We start from the raw sequence: 21,400 nt of genomic DNA, 5'->3' as shown, positions 1-21,400 counted from the left end.
TTATTTTGTTTGCGTAAGTCGTCCGTGAATGGGGCTGGACGTAATTTACGTCCACGTCAAAACAATGACGTCCTTGCGACGTCATTTAGCGCAATGCACGGTGGGAAATTTAGGGACGGCGCATGCGCAGTTCGTTCGGCGCGGGGACGCGCTTCATTTAAATGAAACACGCCCCCTACTCGCCGATTTGAATTACGCGCCGTTACACCGCGAGAGATACACTACGCCGCCGTAACTTACGGCGCGAATTCTTTGTGGATTCAAAGATTAAAAAATTAAGTTACAGCGGCGTAGCGTATCTCCCATACGCTGCGCCCATGCAATTGTACGAGGATCTGCCCCTCTTTTTTTTTTTTTACACATGATTCATACAACTTTACCTATTTAAGGCCTCTTTTTGAGATCTGTTGTTTACAAGTTAAAATCATTTAATTTTTTTTGCTAGAAAATTATATAGAACCCCCCAAACATTATGGCCCGGATTCACAGACAGCAGGCGCACATCACGCTGCCGCAGCGCATCCCCCTGTGCGCTACGCCGACGCAGCGCAGAGAGGCAAGCAGTGCATTCAGCAAGCTATTGCTTCCAACGCTGCGTCGGCGTGGCATAGATTTCGAAGGCGCAGGCCGGCGTAGGTGGAAGTGGTCTTGACCCATGCAAACCAATGCAAATGAGGCGTGACCCCATGCAAATGATGGTCCGAGCACCAGACAAGTACATTTAATGAACTGCGCATGCGTCGTACCGTGGACGCATCCCCCCTGCGCCTGCTCACAACCACGTCGGAACAACTGCCTAAGATACGCCGGATCACTGCCCACGCCATGAACGTATCCTACGCCCAGCCAGACTCACGTCCAACGTAAACTACGTAAAATACGCTGGCTTGTATTCCTTGGTGCAGACCTTTGCATGTCTGCTGCTGGGTTACACCTCCTTTATGGGGCTTAACTTTACGCCGGACGTACAACTTACGCGACCACTCGTAGCCTGCGTCGGGCGCACGTATGTTCTTGAATCGCCGTATTTTCCTCATTTGCATATTTGAATGGCTGATCAATGGGAGCGCCACCATGCGTCCAGCCTAAATGTGCGCCCACGCTATGCCGGCGTAGGCAAGTTACGTCGGCGGGATGAAGCCTATTTTTAGGCGTATCTTAGTTTGTGGGTCCGGCGCACAGATACGACGGCGCATATTTGCACTTACGCGACGTATTTGAGATACGTCGGCGCAAGTGCTTTGTTTATCCGGGCCTATATATTTGTTTCAGACAAGCTAGAGAATAAAATGGCGGTCGTTGTAATACTTTGTCACACCATATTTGCGCAGCGGTCTTACAAGCGCAATTTTTTGGTCAAAAATACTTTTTTTAAATGGGAGAAAATACGACAACAATAAAGTTAGCCCAATTTTTTTCTATATTTTGAAAGATAAGGTTACACCGAGTAAATTGATACCCAACATGTCACGCTTCAAAATTGCGCCTGCCTGCTCGTGGAATGGCGAAAAACGTTGGCACTCCATAGGCGACATTTTAAAATGTCTACAGGTTTGAGGATGTCTTTTGTTAGAATTATTGCTCTCGCTCTGACGATCGTGACAATACCTCACATGTGTGGTTTAAACACCGTTTACATATGTGGGCACGAATTACGTATGCGTTAAAATTCTTCTTTTTTTTCTTATTTATTTTACTTTTTCTTTTTTCTTTTTACACTGTCCTTTTAAAAACAACAAAAAAAATGGATCTCTTTTATTCCTATTACAAGCAATGTAAACATCCCTTGTAATAGAAAAAAAGCATGACAGGTCCTCTTAAATTAGATCTGGGGGTCAAAAAGATCTCACATTTACACTAAAATGCAATAAAAAAAATGTTTTCCCTTCTAAGGCCGTTGGTCAGAAGCAACGTCAAATGTGACTTCCGCCCAACGGCCTTAGAAGGGAACATTTTTTTTAATTTTTTTTTATTTATTTATTGCATTTTAGTGTAAATATGATGTCTTTTTTCAGGTTGGAAAAAATGGTCATGCGTGGGCTTTAACGACGTGAAAAATCCGCGCATGCTCAGAAGCAAGTTATGAGACGGGAGCGCTCGTTCTGGTAAAACTAGCGTTCGTAATGGAGTAAGCACATTCGTCACGCTCTAACAGACTGAAAAGCGCGAATCGTCTTTTACTAACACGGAATCAGCTAAAGCAGCCCAAAGGGTGGCGCCATCCGCATGGAACTTCCCCTTTTTTAGTGCCGTCGTACGTGTTGTACGTCACCGCGCTTTGCTAGAGCATTTTTTTTTTCACGATCGTGTGTAGGCAAGGCCGTTTTAATGATCGGGTTGAAAAAAAACGTATTTTTTTTCTAGACCCTTAAAAACTTAATTTTTTAGAACCCGAAAAAACGGTCGTGTGTACGCGGCATTAAATGTACATTTTATTGGCCCAGTTTTACTCAGCCCAACATGTTGAATGGAGGACAGACTGGTGTAAATGATCGTTGCCATCCTTGGATATCCTTCTGTTGAATATTTGTGCGCAGACAACGAAAAAAAAAAGGGGGTAAAAAATAGAGCATGTTCGAAAAAAAAAAATTGGCCATTTTTTAGAACCCAAAAAATGCTCTGAGGCCCACACACGATCGTTTTTAATGACATTAAAAAAAAAACTTCTAGGTAGATTCAGGTACGTTCGCGGCGGCGTAGCTTAAGGAATTTAAGCTACGCCGCCGTAAATTAGCGAGGCAAGTACATGATTCACAATGTACTTGCCTGCTAAGTTACGTCGGCGTAGCCTGAATCCGCGCTGGCGTAAGGGCGCCTAATTCAAATGTGTTTGAGGGGGGCGTGTTTTATGTTAATGGCGCTTGACCTCACATTTTTTACTTTTTTTTTAACTGCGCATGCACCGGGCGCCTACATTTCCTAGTGTGCATTGCGGCTAAGTACGCCGTACGGCCCTATTGATTTCGACGTGGACGTAAGCTACGTAAATCCCGATTCACGGACGACTTACGCAAACGACGTAAAAAATTTGAATTTCGACGCGGGAACGGCGGCCATACTTGACATTACTATTCCAACTAGGGCTAAGCTCTAACTTTACGCGGCCTATCTCTTACGTAAACGGCGTAAAAGTACTGCGTCGGCCGGGCGTACGTTCGTGAATCGGCGTATCTCCTCATTTACATATTCTACGCCGACCGCAATGGAAGCGCCACCTAGCGGCCATCCAAAAAATTCCAACCTAAGATAGGACGGCGCAAGCCGGCGTATCTTAGATATGTTTAAGCGTATCTCTGTTTGAGCATACGCTTAAACATAATTCGGCGTAGATTCTGAGTTAGGCCGGCTTATCTACTGATAAGCCGGCCTAACTCTTACTGAATCTACCAATTCATTTTTTAGAACCCGAAAAACGGTCGTGTGTACGCGGCATTAAACATCCGCAGACGACATGAGGGGGTAGAAAGGTGCTTATTATTTTTTTTTTCTCTTAGATTTATTACTGCTTAGCGAATCTCTCCCGATACATGTCTCCATGTAACCAGTAATGTTTTCTACCGTTCTGTATAAAGCATTTAATGCCGCGTACACCCGATCGGAAATTCCGACAAGAAAACCGTTGATTTTTTTCCCGACGGAATTTTGGCTCAAACTTGCGTTGCACACACGCGGTCACACAAAATTCCAACGCGGTGGCGTAAAACGCTACGACGAGCCGAGAAAAATGAAGTTCAATGCTTCCGCGCATGCGTCGACTTGATCCTGAGCACGGGTGTTTTTTGGTGCGTCGGAATTGCATACAGAAGATCGGAATTTCCTACAAGATCTTTTCTCGTCGGAAAATTTGGGAACCAACAACCGTGGATTTTTTTCCGACGGAATTTTGGCTCAAACTTGTGTTGCATACATACACGGTCACACAAAATTCCGACCCTCAAGAATGCGGTGAAGTAAAACGATACGACGAGCCGAGAAAAATTAAGTTCAATGCTTCCGAGCACGCGTCAAATTGATCCTGAGCACGCGTGTTTTTTTGGTGCGTCGGAATTGCATACAGGAGATCGGAATTTCCTACAAGAACTTTCCTTGTCGGAAAATTTGGGAACCGGCTCTCATATTTTTCTTGAAGGGAAATTCCGACCAGAAAAAGTCTGATGGAGCCTACACACATTTGGAATTTCCGACCAAAAGCTCAAAACAAACTTTTCTTGTCGGAATTTCCGATCGGGTGTACGTGGCATTACACACCGTGGCCCGGATTCAGATGCAATTGTGTATCTATCGGCGGGCATAATGTATCTCAGATACGTTACGCCGCCGTAACTTAGGGCGCAAGTTCCGTATTCAGAAAGAACTTGCGCCCTAAGTTAAGGCGGCGTAGCGTATGTGGTCCGGCGTAAGCCCGCGGAATTCAAATGTGGCTAGTAGTGGGCGTGTTTTATGTAAAACTCTCATGACCCCACGTAATTGACGCTGTTTTCGAACGCCGTCTGTGAACGTTTCCAAGTGCGCATGCTCCAAATTACGCCGCAAACTGTCAATGCTTTCGACGTGAACGTAACTTACGTACAGCCGTATTCGCGAACGACGTACGCAAACGACGTAAAATACGACGCTGTTCGGTCGTTTCCGACGTCCATACTTAACATGACTTACCCCTGCTTTATGAGGGGTAACTTTACGCCGGAAAAAGCCTTACGTAAACGACGTAAAAAAAATGCGCCGGGGCGGACGTACGTTTCTGAATCGGCGTATCTACCTAATTTGCATATTCCTCGCGTAAATCTACGGAAGCGCCACCTAGCGGCCAGCGTAAATATGCAGCCTAAGATACGACGGTGTAAGAGACTTACGCCGGTCGGACCTTAGGGAAATCTATGCGTAACTGATTCTACGAATCAGGCGCATAGATACGACCCTGCACACTCAGAGTTACGACGGCGTATCCGGAGATACGTCGTCGTAACTCCTATCTGAATCCGGGCCCGTATTTCTAGAGGTGCTGCATTCTTCAAATCATGTTCTTCAAGTAAAGATACGCTATTTTATGTAGATAATCCATGTACAGTATGAACTCGGCTAATGACTCTCCATTCACTATCGTCATTTGTTAGGACAGTTTTTCCGCCCCCTTCACATTCTTATTTCTTCCGAATCGTTTGTGGGGATGACAGTCTTTAACGTCTTTTTGATCATCTAAACATGAACATAGTAAGAACATCATATATACACATTTTCTTCACCGTCCATGCTGATGTGTGTATAATCTTTTCACCTTCAGAGCCCCATTAAACTGGAACGAGAAGCTTCAGCCAAGGTAGGCAACGCAATCTGTGTCATATGAGACAAAAATGTGGAATATTAACCCTTTCATGCCTAAGCCTATTTATGACATTTGGTGTTTACAAGTTAAAATTCATATTTTTTGCTAGAAAATTACTTAGAACCCCCAAACATTATATATATATATATATATATATATATATATATATATTTTTTTAGCAGAGAATCTAGAGAATAAAATGGCGATTGTTGCAATATTTTATGTCTCACGGTATTTGTGAGGCGGTGTTTCAAACGCAACTTTTTGGGAAATATTCACTTTCATGAATTTTAAAAAAATGAAAAAGTAAAGTTAGCCCGATTTTTTTGCATAATGTGAAAGATGATGTTACGCCGAGTAAATAGATACCAAGCATGTCACGCTTTATAATTGCACGCACTTGTGGAATGGCGACAAACTACGGTAACTAAAAATCTCCATAGGCGACGCTTTAAACTTTTTTTACGGTTACCAGGTTAGAGTTACACAGGAGGTCTAGTGCTAGAATTATTGCTCTCGCTCTGACGATCGCGGCAATACCTCACATGTGTGATTTGAACACCGTTTTCATATGCGGGCGCGACTCCCGATTGCGTTTTCTTTGTTGCGCAAGCTCACGGGGAGGGGGGCGCTTTAAAAAAAAATAATCTTATTTATTTGTATAATATTAGATTGTTTTTTTTTTTTTTTTTTTTTTTTACATTTTGATCACTTTTATTGCTGTCACAAGGAATGTAAACATCCCTTGTGACAGTAATAGGTGGTGACAGGTACTCTTTATGGAGGGATCGGGGTCTAAAAGACCCCCAATCCCTCCTTTGCACTTCAAAGTATTCAGATCGCCGAAAACGGCGATTCTGAATACTGTGTACTTTTTTAAATCCGGCGCCATTGGCAGCCGAGAAACCCGGAAGATTCAGTCTTCGCAATGGAAACACGGAAGCGACGTCATGACGTCACTTCCGTGTTTCTCGGCTGCTAATGGCGCCGGATTTAAAAAAGTACACAGTATTCAGAATTGCCGTTTTCGGCGATCTGAACACTTTGAAGTGCAAAGGAGGGATCGGGGGTCTTTTAGACCCCCGATCACTTTTTGATCACTTTTATTGCTGTCACATGGAATGTAAACATCCCTTGTGACAGTAATAGGTGGTGACAGGTACTCTTTATGGAGGGATCGGGGGTCTAAAAGACCCCCGATCCCTCCTTTGCACTTCAAAGTATTCAGATCGCCGAAAACGGAGATTCTGAATACTGTGTACTTTTTTAAATCCGGCGCCATCGGCAGCCGAGAAACCCGGAAGTGACGTTATGACGTCACTTCCGTGTTTCCATTGCGGAGACTGAATCAAAGCCGTTTACGGCTTAGTTTTTAGTCTGCACCTGGAGGCGCCGGATGGAGGATCGGGTCTCCCGGTGGGACGGGAGGCCCGTTCAGAGCGGCGAGAGGCGGCGGGAGGGGGGTGATGTCCCCTCCCGCTCCTCCGGCATAACAACCGAGCGGCTTTTAGCCGCAACGGTTGTTATGTCTGGATAGCCAATCGCCGGCTCTAAACAACGGTACCGGGATGATGCCTGCAGCTGCAGGCATTATTCCGGTATAACCCCTGAAAGCCGAGGACGCATATATGCGTACGCTCGGCGTGAAAGGGTTTTAAAGGGGTGGAATCATTTTTTTTTTAAGATTTTTGGGAGCGTATCAGTGTCCTGGTTATGTCTATCAAAATTAATATTAAAAGTTTAATTCCACTGAACGCTGAAATGTCTGTAGCTGAAGGGATTTGGTGAATTGCAGCACATAAGTGGGTTTTAGAGAAGAGAGTCATCCGCAGCTTCTCAGCAGCCACAGTCAGATAAGAGCTGACCGCTGCATCTTAATTTCTCCATTCTTAAAGCGGGGGTTTTCTACTAAAATGGGGTGTGAAAGGCAGTGGCTGCATTAAAGAAGATCTATCATTACACATTTTATTTTACAGTTCTGTCCCCTATGGTAGCGGTCATCAACCCTGTCCTCAGGGCCCACTAACAGGCCAGGTTTTATGTATTACCCTGGGGAGATGCAGAAAAGAATACTGCAATCACTGAGCAGCAAATGAAATCACCTGTGATGTCTTTCAGTTATCTTGCAAACCTGGCCTGTTAGTGGGCCCTGAGGACAGGGTTGATGACCACTGCCCTATGGGACAAAGTACATGCAGTGCTGTGTCCCATGTTTCATGAACGAGACTCTTTTCCAAGACAAGCAACAGCAAGAGGAACGAAGAGGCTGACAAGTTCCCTCTGCAATAATTTTTCCATTGTTTGTCTTGGTAAAGCAAAGGAGAGGGAACATGTCAGGTTCTGCATTCCTCTTGCTGTTGCATCTTTTGGGAAATGAGGGGGAGAGGAGATGTCACATTCCTGAGACAAGCAATGGCAAGTAAAATTCCGAGGCTGACAAGTCCCCTCTCTGACGTTTGTCCTGGGAAAGCAAGAAAGAGGGGACATGTCAGGTTCTGCATTCCTCTTGCTGTTACATCTCTTGGGAAAGCAAGGGAGAGGGGATGTGTCACATTCCTGAGACAAGCAATGGCAAGGGAAATGCGGAGCCTGACAAGTCCTCTCTCCCTCTGCATTCCTATTGACGATGCTTGTCTTGGGAAAGCAAAGGAGAGGGGACGTGCCAGGTTCTGCATTCCTCTTGCTGTTGCATCTCTTGGGAAAGCAGAGGGAGATGGGATGTGTCACATTCCTGAGACAAGCAATGGCAAGTAAAATTCCGAGGCTGACAAGTCCTCTCTCTGACGTTTGTCCTGGCAAAGCAAGGAAGGGGGGACATGTCAAGTTCTGCATTCCTCTTGCCATTGCATCTCTCAGGAATGTGACACATCCCCTCTCCCTCTGTTTCCCAAGAGATGTAACAGCAAGAGGAATGCAGAACCTAACATGTCCCCTCCCCTTTGCTTTCCCAAGACAAACAACGACAATAGGAATGCAGAGGGAGAGGGAACTTGTCAGCCTCAGAATTTTTCTTGGCATTGCTAGTCTCAGGAATGTGACATCTCCTCTCCCTTTGCTTTCCCAAGAGATGCAACAGCAAGAGGAATGCAGAACCTGGCATGTCCCCTCTCCTTTGCATTCCCAAGACGAGCAATGGCAATAGGAATGCAGAGGGAGAGGGGACTTGTCAGGCTCCACATTTTCCTTACCATTGCTTGTCTCAGGAATGTGACACATCCCCTCTCCCTTGCTTTCACAAGACAAACAACGGCAGGATGGATGCAGAGGGAGAGGGGATTTGTCAGCCTCTGCATTTCTCTTGACATTGCATGTCTCAGGAATGTAACATCCCCTCTCCCTCTGCTTTCCCAAGAGATGTATCCGCAAGAGAAATGCAAAACCTGGCACGTCCCCTCTCTTTTGCTTTCCCAAGACAAGCATCGTCAATAGGAATGCAATGGGAGAGAGGACTTGTCAGGCTCCGCATTTCCCTTGCCATTGCTTGTCTCAGGAATGTGACACATCCCCTCTCCCTCTGTTTCCCGAGACAAGCAATGGCAAGGGAAATGCGGAGCCTGACAAGTCCCCTCTCCCTCTGCATCCATCCTGCCGTTGTTTGTCTTGGGAAAGCAAGGGAGAGGGGATGTGTCACATTCCTGAGACAAGCAATGGTAAGGAAAATGTGGAGCCTGACAAATCCCCTCTCCCTCTGCATTCCTATTGCCATTGCTCGTCTTGGGAATACAAAGGAGAGGGGACATGCCAGGTTCTGCATTCCTCTTGCTGTTGCATCCTTCAGGAAAGCAGAGGGAGAGGGGGTGTGTCACATTCCTGAGACAAGCAATGGCAAGAGAAATTCCGTGGCTGACAAATCCCCTCTCCCTCTGCATCCATCCTGCCGTTGTTTGTCTTGGGAAAACAAGGGAGAGGGGACATGTCAGATTCTGCATTCCTCTTGCTGTTGCATCTCTTGGGAAAGCAGAGGGAGGGGGGATGTGTCACATTCTTGAGGCAAGCAATGCTAAGAGAAATTCCGAGGCTGACAAGTACCCTCTCCCTCTGCATTCCTATTGCAGTTTTTTGTCTTGGGAAAGCAAAGGGGAGGGGACATGTCAGGTTCTGCATTCCTCTTGCTGTTGCATCTCTTGGGAAACAGAGGGAGAGGGGATGTGTCACATTCCTAAGAGATGCAATGGCAAGAGGAATGCAGAACCTGACATGTCCCCCCTTCCTTGCTTTCCCAGGACAAACGTCAGAGAGGGGACTTGTCAGCCTCAGAATTTTACTTGCCAGAGGGAGAGGGGATGTTACATTCCTGAGACATGCAATGGCAAGAGAAATGCAGAGGCTGACAAATCCCCTCTCCCTCTGCATCCATCCTGCCGTTGTTTGTCTTGGGAAATCAAGGGAGAGGGGATTTGTCACATTCCTGAGACAAGCAATGGTAAGGAAAATGTGGAGCCTGACAAATCCCCTCTCCCTCTGCACTCCTATTGCCATTGCTCGTCTTGGGAATGCAAAGGAGAGGGGACACGCCAGGTTCTGCATTCCTCTTGCTGTTGCATCCTTCAGGAAAGCAGAGGGAGAGGGGGTGTGTCACGTTACTGAGACAAGCAATGGCAAGAGAAATTCCGTGGCTGACAAATCCCCTCTCCCTCTGCATCCATCCTGCCGTTGTTTGTCTTGGGAAAGCAAGGGAGAGGGGACATGTCAGGTTCTGCATTCCTCTTGCTGTTGCATCTCTTGGGAAAGCAAAGGGAGAGGAGATGTGTCACATTCCCGAGACTAGCAATGCCAAGAAAAATTCTGAGGCTGACAAGTTCCCTCTCCCTTTGCATCCATCCTGCCGATGTTTGTCTTGGGAAAACAAGGGAGAGGGGACATGTCAGGTTCTGCATTCCTCTTTCTGTTGCATCTCTTGGGAAAGCAGAGGGAGGAGGGATGTGTCACATTCTTGAGACAAGCAATGCTAAGAGAAATTCCGAGGCTGACAAGTCCCCTCTCCCTCTGCATTCCTATTGCCGTTGTTTGTCTTGGGAAAGCAAAGGAGAGGGGACACGCCAGGTTCTGCATTCCTCTTGCTGTTGCATCCTTCAGGAAAGCAGAGGGAGAGGGGGTGTGTCACGTTACTGAGACAAGCAATGGCAAGAGAAATTCCGTGGCTGACAAATCCCCTCTCCCTCTGCATCCATCCTGCCGTTGTTTGTCTTGGGAAAGCAAGGGAGAGGGGACATGTCAGGTTCTGCATTCCTCTTGCTGTTGCATCTCTTGGGAAAGCAAAGGGAGAGGAGATGTGTCACATTCCCGAGACTAGCAATGCCAAGAAAAATTCTGAGGCTGACAAGTTCCCTCTCCCTTTGCATCCATCCTGCCGATGTTTGTCTTGGGAAAACAAGGGAGAGGGGACATGTCAGGTTCTGCATTCCTCTTTCTGTTGCATCTCTTGGGAAAGCAGAGGGAGGAGGGATGTGTCACATTCTTGAGACAAGCAATGCTAAGAGAAATTCCGAGGCTGACAAGTCCCCTCTCCCTCTGCATTCCTATTGCCGTTGTTTGTCTTGGGAAAGCAAAGGGGAGGGGACATGTCAGGTTCTGCATTCCTCTTGCTGTTGCATCTCTTGGGAAAGCAGGGGGGTGTGTCACATTCCCGAGACAAGTAATGGCAAGAGAAATTATGATGCTGACAAGTCCCCTCTCCCTCTGCATCCATACTGCCGTTGTTTGTCTTGGGAAAGCAAGGGAGAGGGGACATGTCAGGTTCTGCATTCCTCTTGCATCTCTAGGGAAAGAAGGGAGGGGGGATGTGTCACATTCCCAAAACAAGCAATGGCAAGAGAAATGCAGAGGCTGACAAGTCCCCTCTCCCTCTGCATCCATCCTGCCATTGTTTGTCTTGGGAAAGCAAGGGAGAGGGGATGTGTCTGGTTCTGCATTCCTCTTGCTGTTGCATCTTTCGGGAAAGTAGAGGGAGAGGAGATGTGTCACATTCCTGAGACAAGCAATGGCAAGAGAAATGCAGAGGCTGACAAGTCCCCTCTCCCTCTGCATCCATCCTGCCATTGTTTGTCTTGGGAAAGCAAGGGAGAGGGGATGTGTCTGGTTCTGAATTCCTCTTGCTGTTGCATCTTTCGGGAAAGTAGAGGGAGAGGGGATGTGTCACATTCCTGAGACAAGCAATGGCAAGAGAAATTCAGAGGCTGACAAGTCCCCTCTCCCTCTGCATCCATCCTGCTATTGTTTGTCTTGGGAAAGCAAGGGAGAGGGGCCACGTCAGGTTCTGCATTCCTCTTGCTGTTGCATCTTTCGGCAAAGCAGAGGGAGAGGGGATGTGTCACATTCCCGAGACAAGCAATGGCAAGAGAAATACAGAGGCTGACACGTCCCCTCTCCCTCTGCATCCATCCTGCCATTGTTTGTCTTGGGAAAGCAAGGGAGACGGGACATGTCTGGTTCTGCATTCCTCTTGCTGTTGCATCTTTCGGGAAAGCAGAGGGAGAGGGTATGTGTCACATTGCTGAGACAAGCAATGCCAAGAGAAATGCAGAGGCTGACAAGTCCCCTCTCCCTCTGCATCCATCCTGCTATTGTTTGTATTGGGAAAGCAAGGGAGAGGGGACATGTCTGGTTCTGCATTCCTCTTGCCATTGCATCTCTTGGGAAAGCAGAGGGAGAGAGTATGTGTCACATTCCTGAGACAAGCAATGGCAAGAGAAATTCCGAGGCTCACAAGTCCCCTCTCCCTCTGCATCCATCCTGCCGTTGTTTGTCTTGGGAAAGCAAGGGAGAGGGGACATGTCAGGTTCTGCATTCCTCTTGCTGTTGCATCTTTCGGGAAAGCAGAGGGAGAGGGGATGTGTCACATTCCTGAGACAAGCAATGCCAAGAGAAATTCCGAGGCTGACAAGTCTCCTCTCCTTCTGCTTTCCCAAGACAAGCAATGGCATGAGGAATGCAGAAGAAGAGGGGACGTGTGGGGATCTTCATTCCACATCTTCTTGCTGTTGCTTGTCTTGGCAAAGTCCTCACAGCCAAGACAAGCTGATGCTATGAATCAGCCATCTCCTTTATAGCTGTTGTCGGATCGACTATGACAAAAGGGGAGGGGGGCAGGTCGGATTTCATAACTAAGGTTAGAAAGCACATGGAAACATAGGACAAATTAATACATGTACTCTGTACCACTGTACCATAGGAGACTGATAATATAATTATAAGGATAGATCTTCAAACACTTGTGAGGGCAGAAGATGTCTCCTCTTCAACCACAGTGGTTAATAAAATAAAATTCTATCTGACTATTAATAGTGTTAGCTGAATTACATAGCTCTAAATCAGGGGTTTCAAACTGGCGGCCCTCCAGCTGTTGCGAAACTACAAGTCCCATCATGCCTCTGCCTGTGGAATTCATGCTTGTACCTGTGAGCCTTGCAATGCCTCATGGGACTTGTAGTTTTGCAACAGCTGGAGGGCCTCCAGTTTGAGACCCCTGCTCTAAATTCATTATATGGCCAACAGTCTGCAGACTTTACACCTTACCATACCAAAATCACATTCATTAAAATAGAGTTGCCCTCCACATTGTGGCTACAGTAGCCCCCCCCCCCCACTATTCTAGGAAGGCTTTCTGCATGATATTGGAACATATTTGGGGAATTTGTGCCTTTTCAGCCAAAAGAGTGTTCGTGAGGTCAGGTTAGATGAGAGAACCGGACTCTTACGTCTGATAATATATTAAAGCGGAGGTTCACCCTAATAACAACTATATCAGACCAACTTCCTTATACTTGTAACAAGTACAGTCCGCAATTTTTTTTTTTTTTAGGCTGTACGTACCTTGTAATCTATGTTTGCAACCCGGCTTCCGGGTTGTTCTCCCCGCGGGAGTAGGTGTTTCTCTGCCGAGGAGGAATGTTATCTGGGAGGTCGCCCAGATGATTGACGCCCGTTCCCCCCGGCGGATAAGGCTCCGCCCCCCGTATTGCATAGGCGCGCACGAGTCACGTAGTTTCCGAAAGAAGCCGAACGTACGCAGGCGCCGTATAGAGCCGTTTTACAGGTCTGCACGTTCGGCTTCTTTCGAAAAACTTGTGAGCGCCTACTCGTGCGCGCCTACGCTAAACGGGGGCGGGGCCTTATCCGCAGGCGCCGTATAGAGCCGTCTCACAGCTCTGCACGTTCAGCTTCTTTCGGAAACGCCGTGACTCGTGCGCGCCTACGCAATACGGGGGGCAGGACCTTATCCGCAGGCGCAGTATAGAGCCGACTCACAGCTCTGCACGTTCGGCTTCTTTCGGAAACTCGTGCGCGCCTACTCGTGCGTGCCTACGCTAAACGGGGGGCGGGGCCTTATCCGCAGGCGCCGTATAGAGCCGTCTCGCAGCTCGGCACGTTCGGCTTCTTTCGGAAGCGCCGTGACTTGTGCGCACCTACGCAATAGGGGGGGCGGGGCCTTATCCGCAGGCGCCGTATAGAGTCGACTCAGGCCTCGTACAGATGACCGGATCTATCCGCTGGGATTGATCCGCGTATCAGTTCCAGCAGATAGATCCGGTCGTGTGTACGTCCGAGCGGACATTTCCCGGCGGATAAAAATCCAGCCGACGGATTCCCAGCGGATAAAAATTTCTTAGCATGCTAAGAAATCTATCCGCTGGAATCCAGTCCAGCGGACTGATCCGGTCGTCTGTACAGACTCACCGGATCAGTCCGTCCGCTCCCCTCCCTCGCATGCGTCGTAATGATTCGACGCATTCGTGGAAGTAATTACCTTCCAGCGTCGCGCACGTCGCCGCGTCATCGTCACGGCGACGGCGCGACACGTCACCGCGGATGTATTCCGTGCGGATTTCGATCTGATGGTGTGTACAGCCATCAGATCCAAATCCGCCAGAGGATTTATCCGGCGGACCGTTTCCAGCGGATATCCTCTCGTGTGTACGGGGCCTCACAGCTCTGCACGTTCGGCTTCTTTCGGAAAAACGCTGTGACTCGTGCGCGCCTACGCAATACGGGGGGCGGGGCCTTATCCGCCGGGGGGAACGGACGTCAATCATCTGGGCGACCTCCCAGATGACATTCCTCCTCGGCAGAGAAACGCCTACTCCCGCGGGGAGAAGTACCTGGAAGCCGGGTTGCAAACATAGGCCTAGATTCACGTAGGGCGGCTTTACGTTGTGCGGGCGTAGCGTATCTTATTTACGCTACGCCGCTGCTACTTAGAGAGGCAAGTGCTGTATTCACAAAGCACTTGCGTCCTAAGTTACGGCGGCGTAGCGTAAATCGGCCTGCGTAAGCTCGTGTAATTCAAAGTAGGCAGGTCGTGGGCGTGTTGTATTTAAATTAAGCGTGACCCCATGTGGATGCATGGCCGAACGAATGGCGCATGCGCGCGCATGCTCAGTATCACGTCGTATTTACGCCCAAAGATACGCCGGCTCAATGCCTGTGACGTGAAAGTAACCTACGCACAGCCCCATTCACGTACGACTTACGTAAACGTCGTAAAAAGATACGCCTGTTCCGACGTTCATACCTTGCATGGGCTGCGCCACCTAGAGACCTGCTTTATCTTTTCGCCGGCATATGTCTTGCGTAAATGGCGTAACTAATTGCGACGGGCGTATGTACGTTCGTGAATCAGCGTATCTTGCTCATTTACATGTTCAACGCGGAAATCAACGGAAGCATCACCTAGCGGCCAGCGTAAATATGTACCCCAAGATACGACGGCGTAGGAGACTTACGCCGCTCGTATCTTGGCCAAATCTATGTGTAACCGATTCTATGAATCAGGCGCATAGATACGACGGCAGCCATTCGGACTTACGACGGCGTATCTGGAGATACGCCGTCGTAAGTCTTTGTGAATCTGGGCCATAAGATTACAAGGTACGTACAGCCTAAAAAATAAATAAAAAATTGCGGACTGTACTTACAAGTATAAGGAAGTTGGTCTGATATAATTGTTAGGGTGAATCTCCGCTTTAAGAACCACACACACACACTTTCAGTCTCCTGAGGAAGCAGCAATAAATTCCTACCAAACTTTGAAAAATACTGAATTTATATTAATCTGAAAGTTTACGTTATGGAATAATAAATGACAGGATGGGGTAATTGTGGAATGGACATTGTTGCTAAGAGATTTGGATGTATATGTCAACCTTATACGTTTTAAGGGTAAGCTTTTAACATACATTCATTATATTGATTTTATAATAAAACATTTTTATTGGTACATGTAAATGGAAAAAGTACAGTGTTCTGAGTTCTGAATCTCAATCATCGTTCCAAATTCATGACATAGGGGGTTCAGTAGGGTTGAGCTCGGGGGGTCTGTGTAGGCCACTCCAGTCCCACCTCCCTGAGGCCACTCCTCAAATGTCTTTATGTATCTGAGTTTGTGCCCCTGAATGTAAAATTTGAGTACTTTTGGTCATATAGTGCATATCAGTGTTTTTTAATTTTCTTTCTTTTCACTTTATGTGCTTGATGTTTTTTTTTTTATTATGTTGTAAAAGTTTTCTTTGGCTTACAGGACCAAAAGCAACACAAGCTGTAAGCTGCAAACTAGGGTATTTCATTATTTTGCTTGTGAATTACAGTGAAGAATGACAGGGTGTGGTGAGACATGCAAACCTAGAAAAAGTGTTAGTGAATGATCTATTACTGAAGCCAAAGGATCAATTTGGCAACCAGGCATTTACAACGTAGAAGAAAATCAGCATTGTCTGTCCATATATTTCTCATTTCTCAGGACCGCCTCCTGCATATATACGTCAGCAGAATGGCACGGCTGGGCACATGTACGTACAGGTACGTCCTGTACATGTACCCAGCCGTGGGTCGCGGGCGCGCGCCCGCGGTGCGCTCCCGCGACCCGGTCCAAAGCTGCGGGACCCGATCGCCGTTGGGGTCCCGCGAACGATCCCCAGAGCTGAAGAACGGGGAGAGCTGCGTGTAAACACGGCTTCCCCGTGCTTCACTGTGGCGGCTGCATCGATCGTGTCATCCCCTTTATAGGGAGACACAATCGATGACGTCACTCCTACAGCCACACCCCCCTACAGTTGTAAACACACACTAGGTGAAACATAACTCCTTCAGCGCCCCTGTGGTTAACTGCCAAACTGCAACTGTCATTTCCACAATAGACAATGCATTTTTTTGCTGTGAAAATGACAATGGTCCCAAAAATGTGTCAAAATTGTCCGAAGTGTCCGCCATAATGTCGCAGTCACGAAAAAAATCGCTGATCGCCGCCATTAGTAGTAAAAACAGTAAAACAGTAGTAAAAACGGCGTACTTCTTCTGTGAATCTGGCCCTTAATTTTTTTCGGGAGCAGTGATTTTAGTAATGCTTAAAGTGAAACAATAAAAATTAAATACTCCTTTAAATATCGTGCCTGGGGGGTGTCTATAGTATGCCTGTAAAGTGGCACAGTTTTCCCAGGTTTAGCACAATATCACAGCAAAATGACATTTCTAAAGGAAAAAAAGGAATTTAAAACTGCTTGCGGCTATAATGTATTGTCAGGTCCCGGCAATATAGATGAAAATCATTGAGAAAAACTGCATGGGTTCCCCCATTGTAATTACATGCCCCTGTTGAACAGGGGCAGAAAAATTGGGCCTTAGGCAGTGGTGGTGGTGCTCTAAACCAAAAATATTCTTAGAAGCTAGCATCATCAAGATTGAGGAGAAATGGGATAGTCACTCAGCATAGGCAGTCTTCAATGGATCCCACATCCATAGAAAATTCAATCGGTTACATCAGCATCGGGTGCTTGATAGCTGCTGATGCAAGACTGATTAATTTTTATGAATGTGAGCCTATCAACGGAGTCTGTGGACAGGTACACTCTATGATCTGTTGAAAACCCTCCAGCAGCACTGAATGTGCGTTCAGAAAGAATGCTGGATGCAGGACAGGCTAGTAGCTAAATTGCATATTGAGCAAGTTCTGGCCAGTGGTCGGTCCTCAAGACCCAGTAACCCAGTGGATGCTCTGTTGGAAAGGTCTCCAAGTCTGCTTTTGCCCATAGATATTCCTGCACCATGTAATGCAGACGCTGTTGATGGTTGCTTGAACCGATCAGACCTTGTCGCTGAGGACTGAAAAATTGTCTGAAGGCATCGGTCAGCCTGCAACCTTCTCCACCGCTCTTCCTCTGACTGAAGGAAGCCTCAGCAACACGTTGTCCAGCACCAGGAAATTGTAACCTCCCAGGGTCTGGAAATGCATTGCACAAACCTTTCTTCAAGGCCTCCTGAAGATGTTTCATCCTCTGCTCCCTCTACGAAGGTAGGATGAGTTCTGCAACCTTACCCTTGTAACGTGGATCAAGAAGGGTTGCCAGCCAGTAATGATCCCTCTCCTTAATACCACAAATCCTAGGGTCCTTTTGCATGCTTTGCACAATCAGGGAGGCCATGCAGCATAAGTTTGCAGAGGCATTTGATTCTGAGCCCTTTGGGTCACTAAGGATCACGTGATCCGTAACAACCTCCACGTACCACGTACCGGCCACGTACAGCTCCTTGGGTTGCTGGGGACTGAAACTGATCCCTTGAAGACTGCTGCTGAGTGTTATCCTCCACGTCCATGCTAACACAATCCTCCTCTGCCTCCTGCTCTTCTTAATGTGTGTTTGTCGGGCCCGCAGGAATACTATCTGGATAAAGGGGGCCTTGAGAGGTAAGGAAGTCCTCCTCTTCCTCAGCCGTTCTGCCTCAAGTGCCCTGTCCATTATTCCACGAAGAGTGTGCTCCAACAGGAAGGCAAGAGGGACAGTATCACTGATGCATGCATTGTCACGGCTCACCATCCTTGTGGCCTCCTCAAATGGTGACGGGACAGTGCAGGCATCCTTGATCAGTAACCACTGGCGTGGTAAAAAGAAGCCCAGCCCCCCTGACCCTGTCCTGGTGCCATACTCACACAGGTACTCATTGATGGCCCTCTGCTGCATGTGCAGCCGCTGTAGCATTGCCAACGTTAAGTTCCGCCTGGTGGGCATGTCACAAATGAGGCAGTTGGTGGGCAGGTTGCATTCCCTTTGAAGGTAAGCCACCGGAGCACTGGAATTATATGACAGGCTGAAATGACCACAGACTTTCCTGGCCTGCCTCAGGAGATCCTGTAAGCTTGGGTACCTGCTCAAGAACCGCTCAACCACCAAATTCAGGATGTGCAAAAAACACAGGCCAAGTTTCCCTGTCGGAGGGCGGAGAGAAGGTTGGTGCCATTGTCGCATACAACCATTCCTGGGTGAAGCTGGCTTGACATCAATCACCTCTGAGCCTGCCCCTGCAGAGCAGAATCTCTGCCCCAGTGTGGCTCCTGTCCCCTAAGCAGACCAACTTAAGCACAGCATGAAATCTTTTTGCTTGCGTAGCCCCTTGAATGCTTATGGAGCACCGCTGGTTCAGAAGACAAGTCTGCAGAAGAGGCCATAGAGCAAGAGGAGGGGGGGGGGCAGCTGTGGCAGAATCACCACTGGCATTTTGGAGGCGTGGTGGTGGAACAAGGTCCAAGAATGCTGAACCCTGTCCTGCATCCTTCCCAGCTGCCAGCAGAGTTACCCAGTGCGCCGTGAAGGAAAGGTAACGTCCCTGCCCATGCCTGCTGGACCATGAGTCAGCGGTAATATGCACCTTACTGCTGACCGCCGGAGGATCTGCAGCAGGCTGGGGGTCACTTTGGGGCACAGATGGAGTTTGGGGGCACTATGGAGGGCTGGAGGCTCTGCAGCAGGCTGAGGGGCACTGTGGGAGGCCAGGCGGAGGGGGGCACTGTCAGACTCTGTTGGAGGTTGGGGGGTGCACTATGGAGGGCTGGAGGCTCTGCAGAAGGCCGAGAGTGACTGTGGGGCACAGTTGGAGGTTGGGCCACTATGGAGGGCTGGAGGCTCTGCAGCTGGCTGAGGAGCACTGTCAGAGGCTGGCGGGACTATGGTGGGCTAGAGGTTTTGCAGCAGCTAGGGGACACTGTGGGAGGCCAGGAAGGGGGGCACTATGGGACACTGTTGGAGGTTGGAAGCACTATGGAGGGCTGGAGACCCTGCAGCTGGCTGGGGAGCACTGTCCGAGGCAGGCGGGACTATGGTGGGCTAGAGGTTTTGCAGCAGCTAGGGGACACTGTGGGGGGCCAGGAAGGGGGGCACTATGGGACACTGTTGGAGGTTGGAAGCACTATGGAGGGCTGGAGACCCTGCAGCTGGCTGGGGAGCACTGTCCGAGGCAGGCGGGACTATGGTGGGCTAGAGGTTTTGCAGCAGCTAGGGGACACTGTGGGAGGCCAGGAAGGGGGGCACTATGGGACACTGTTGGAGGTTGGAAGCACTATAGAGGGCTGGACACCCTGCAGCGGGCTGAGGAGCACTATGAGAGGTTGGGGGCACTCTGGGAGCCTGGAGGCATTTTGGAACGTTTTACTACTATTCATGTTTCATATATATTTTTCTTGTTTTTTTTGTGTTTTAAAAAAAACTTGGTTTGTTTATATGTTTTTATAAGGTAATAGAATGTTGCTTATGCAATATTTCAGATCTATTAATTTCAGCCACCAGGTGGCAGGCTCTAATCAAGAGCACCTGTTCTGGAGGCTCAAAAAGCAGCCCTTTGTTGTTAAATAGACCTGAATTGCAGGGAGATCAGATTACACACACTGGACAAAAACTACAGCTGGCCCATTCCTGATAAATCAGCTAATTTTAAAGACCCTGTCAGCACCCCCCCCCCATCCCCTCCCAACAAATGTCAGAACAAAGGAACTGGTCTGAAAATTCTTGGCCAAACAGCGCTTGTATCCAATCAGAGGCAAGTATTGTTCAGGTATTCAGCAGCTGATGAATACAATTGCCCACAACTGACATTCCTCCATCCATACTGTATAGCGGGGATTGGGGAAGTCATGGCTTTCTCTTAATCAGTCAAGGCCTTGCATGGCGAGCTTTACAGAAGAGGGACATTGCGCCATCTCCTGGCCTGACCTGACATACATTGTTAGCATTACATGTAGCCATTGATTTATAAAGAATTTGTATAGTCATTTTGCCCCATGTTCTGTGCAAATGGCTCAAAAACTAATATAAACAAGCTATATCCTGCGCTGTTTCGAATGTGAATCATTGATTTAACCACTTAAGCCCCAAGCCTGTTTTTCAGATTCGGCGTTTACAAGACTAAAACAGTTTTTTTTGCTAGAAAATTACTTAAAAACCACCAAACATTATATATATATAGTTTCTAACACCCTAGAGCAGTGGTCTCCAAACTGCGGCCCGAGGGCCAGATGTGGCCCCTTGCTTGCCTTTATCCGGCCCTTGGGGCAATATCTCTCGCATTGATACGTGACACTATTCTGCCATCTGACACCGACAGTGAAGCACCATTTCTCCCACTAACACCACTAATGGGGCACCATTCCTCCCTATGATACAAACAATGGGGCACTATTCCTCCCCCTAATACCAGATGTTTAGTCCCACTGATGCCAGGAAAATTTCCACCCCCAGCTGGCCAAAATCCAGCCCTCCAAGAGTCTGAAGGACAATAAACCGGCCCTTTGTTTAGAATGTTTGGAGACCCCTGCCCTAGAGAATAAAATGACGGTCATTGCAATGCTTTTTGTCACACCGTATTTGCGCAACGGTCTTACAAGCGCACTTTTTTTGGGGGAAAAAAACACTTTTTTTAATTAAAAAATAAGACAACGATAAATTTGGCCCAATTTTTTTTATATATTGTGAAAGATAATGTTACGCCGAGTAAAATGATACCCAACATGTCACGCTTAAAAATTGCGCTCCGATCGTGGCATGGCGTCAAACTTTTACCCTTAAAAATCTCGATTGGCGACGTTTAAAAAATTCTCTAGGTTGCATTTTTTGAGCTACAGAGTAGGGCTAGAATTATTTCTCTCGCTCTAACGATCACGGCGATACCTCACTTGTGTGGTTCGAACACCGTTTTCATATGCGGGCGCTACTCGCGTATGCGTTCGCTTCTGCGCGCGAGCTCGTCGGGACGGGACGCTTTAAAAAAAATATTGTTTTTGTTTTCTTATTTATTTTTATTGATTTTATAATTTTTTTA

The 21,400-nt window shown here is 47.7% G+C and overlaps 1 protein-coding gene across 3 annotated transcripts in view; it reads left to right on the top strand.

Annotated features, from left to right (window-relative positions):
* PAK5 (p21 (RAC1) activated kinase 5) overlaps positions 1-21,400 on the top strand; it is a 192,217-nt gene that overhangs the window by 66,045 nt on the left and 104,772 nt on the right. For 2 of the 3 annotated variants that reach the window (XM_040351710.1, XM_040351709.1), the window contains one exon: positions 5,282-5,317. The exons of the other annotated variant lie outside the window; for it this stretch is intronic. In XM_040351710.1, coding sequence (XP_040207644.1) covers positions 5,282-5,317 — 36 coding nt within the window. The remainder of the gene's footprint in view (positions 1-5,281; positions 5,318-21,400) is intronic. 3 annotated transcript variants of the gene reach the window in all.

The sequence above is a fragment of the Rana temporaria genome, chromosome 4 (genome assembly GCF_905171775.1).
Source record: "Rana temporaria chromosome 4, aRanTem1.1, whole genome shotgun sequence".
Classification (NCBI taxonomy): Eukaryota; Metazoa; Chordata; class Amphibia; order Anura; family Ranidae; genus Rana; species Rana temporaria.
The sequence above is the reverse complement of the archived record's forward strand: the minus strand, read 5'-3'. Positions and strand labels throughout refer to the sequence as shown.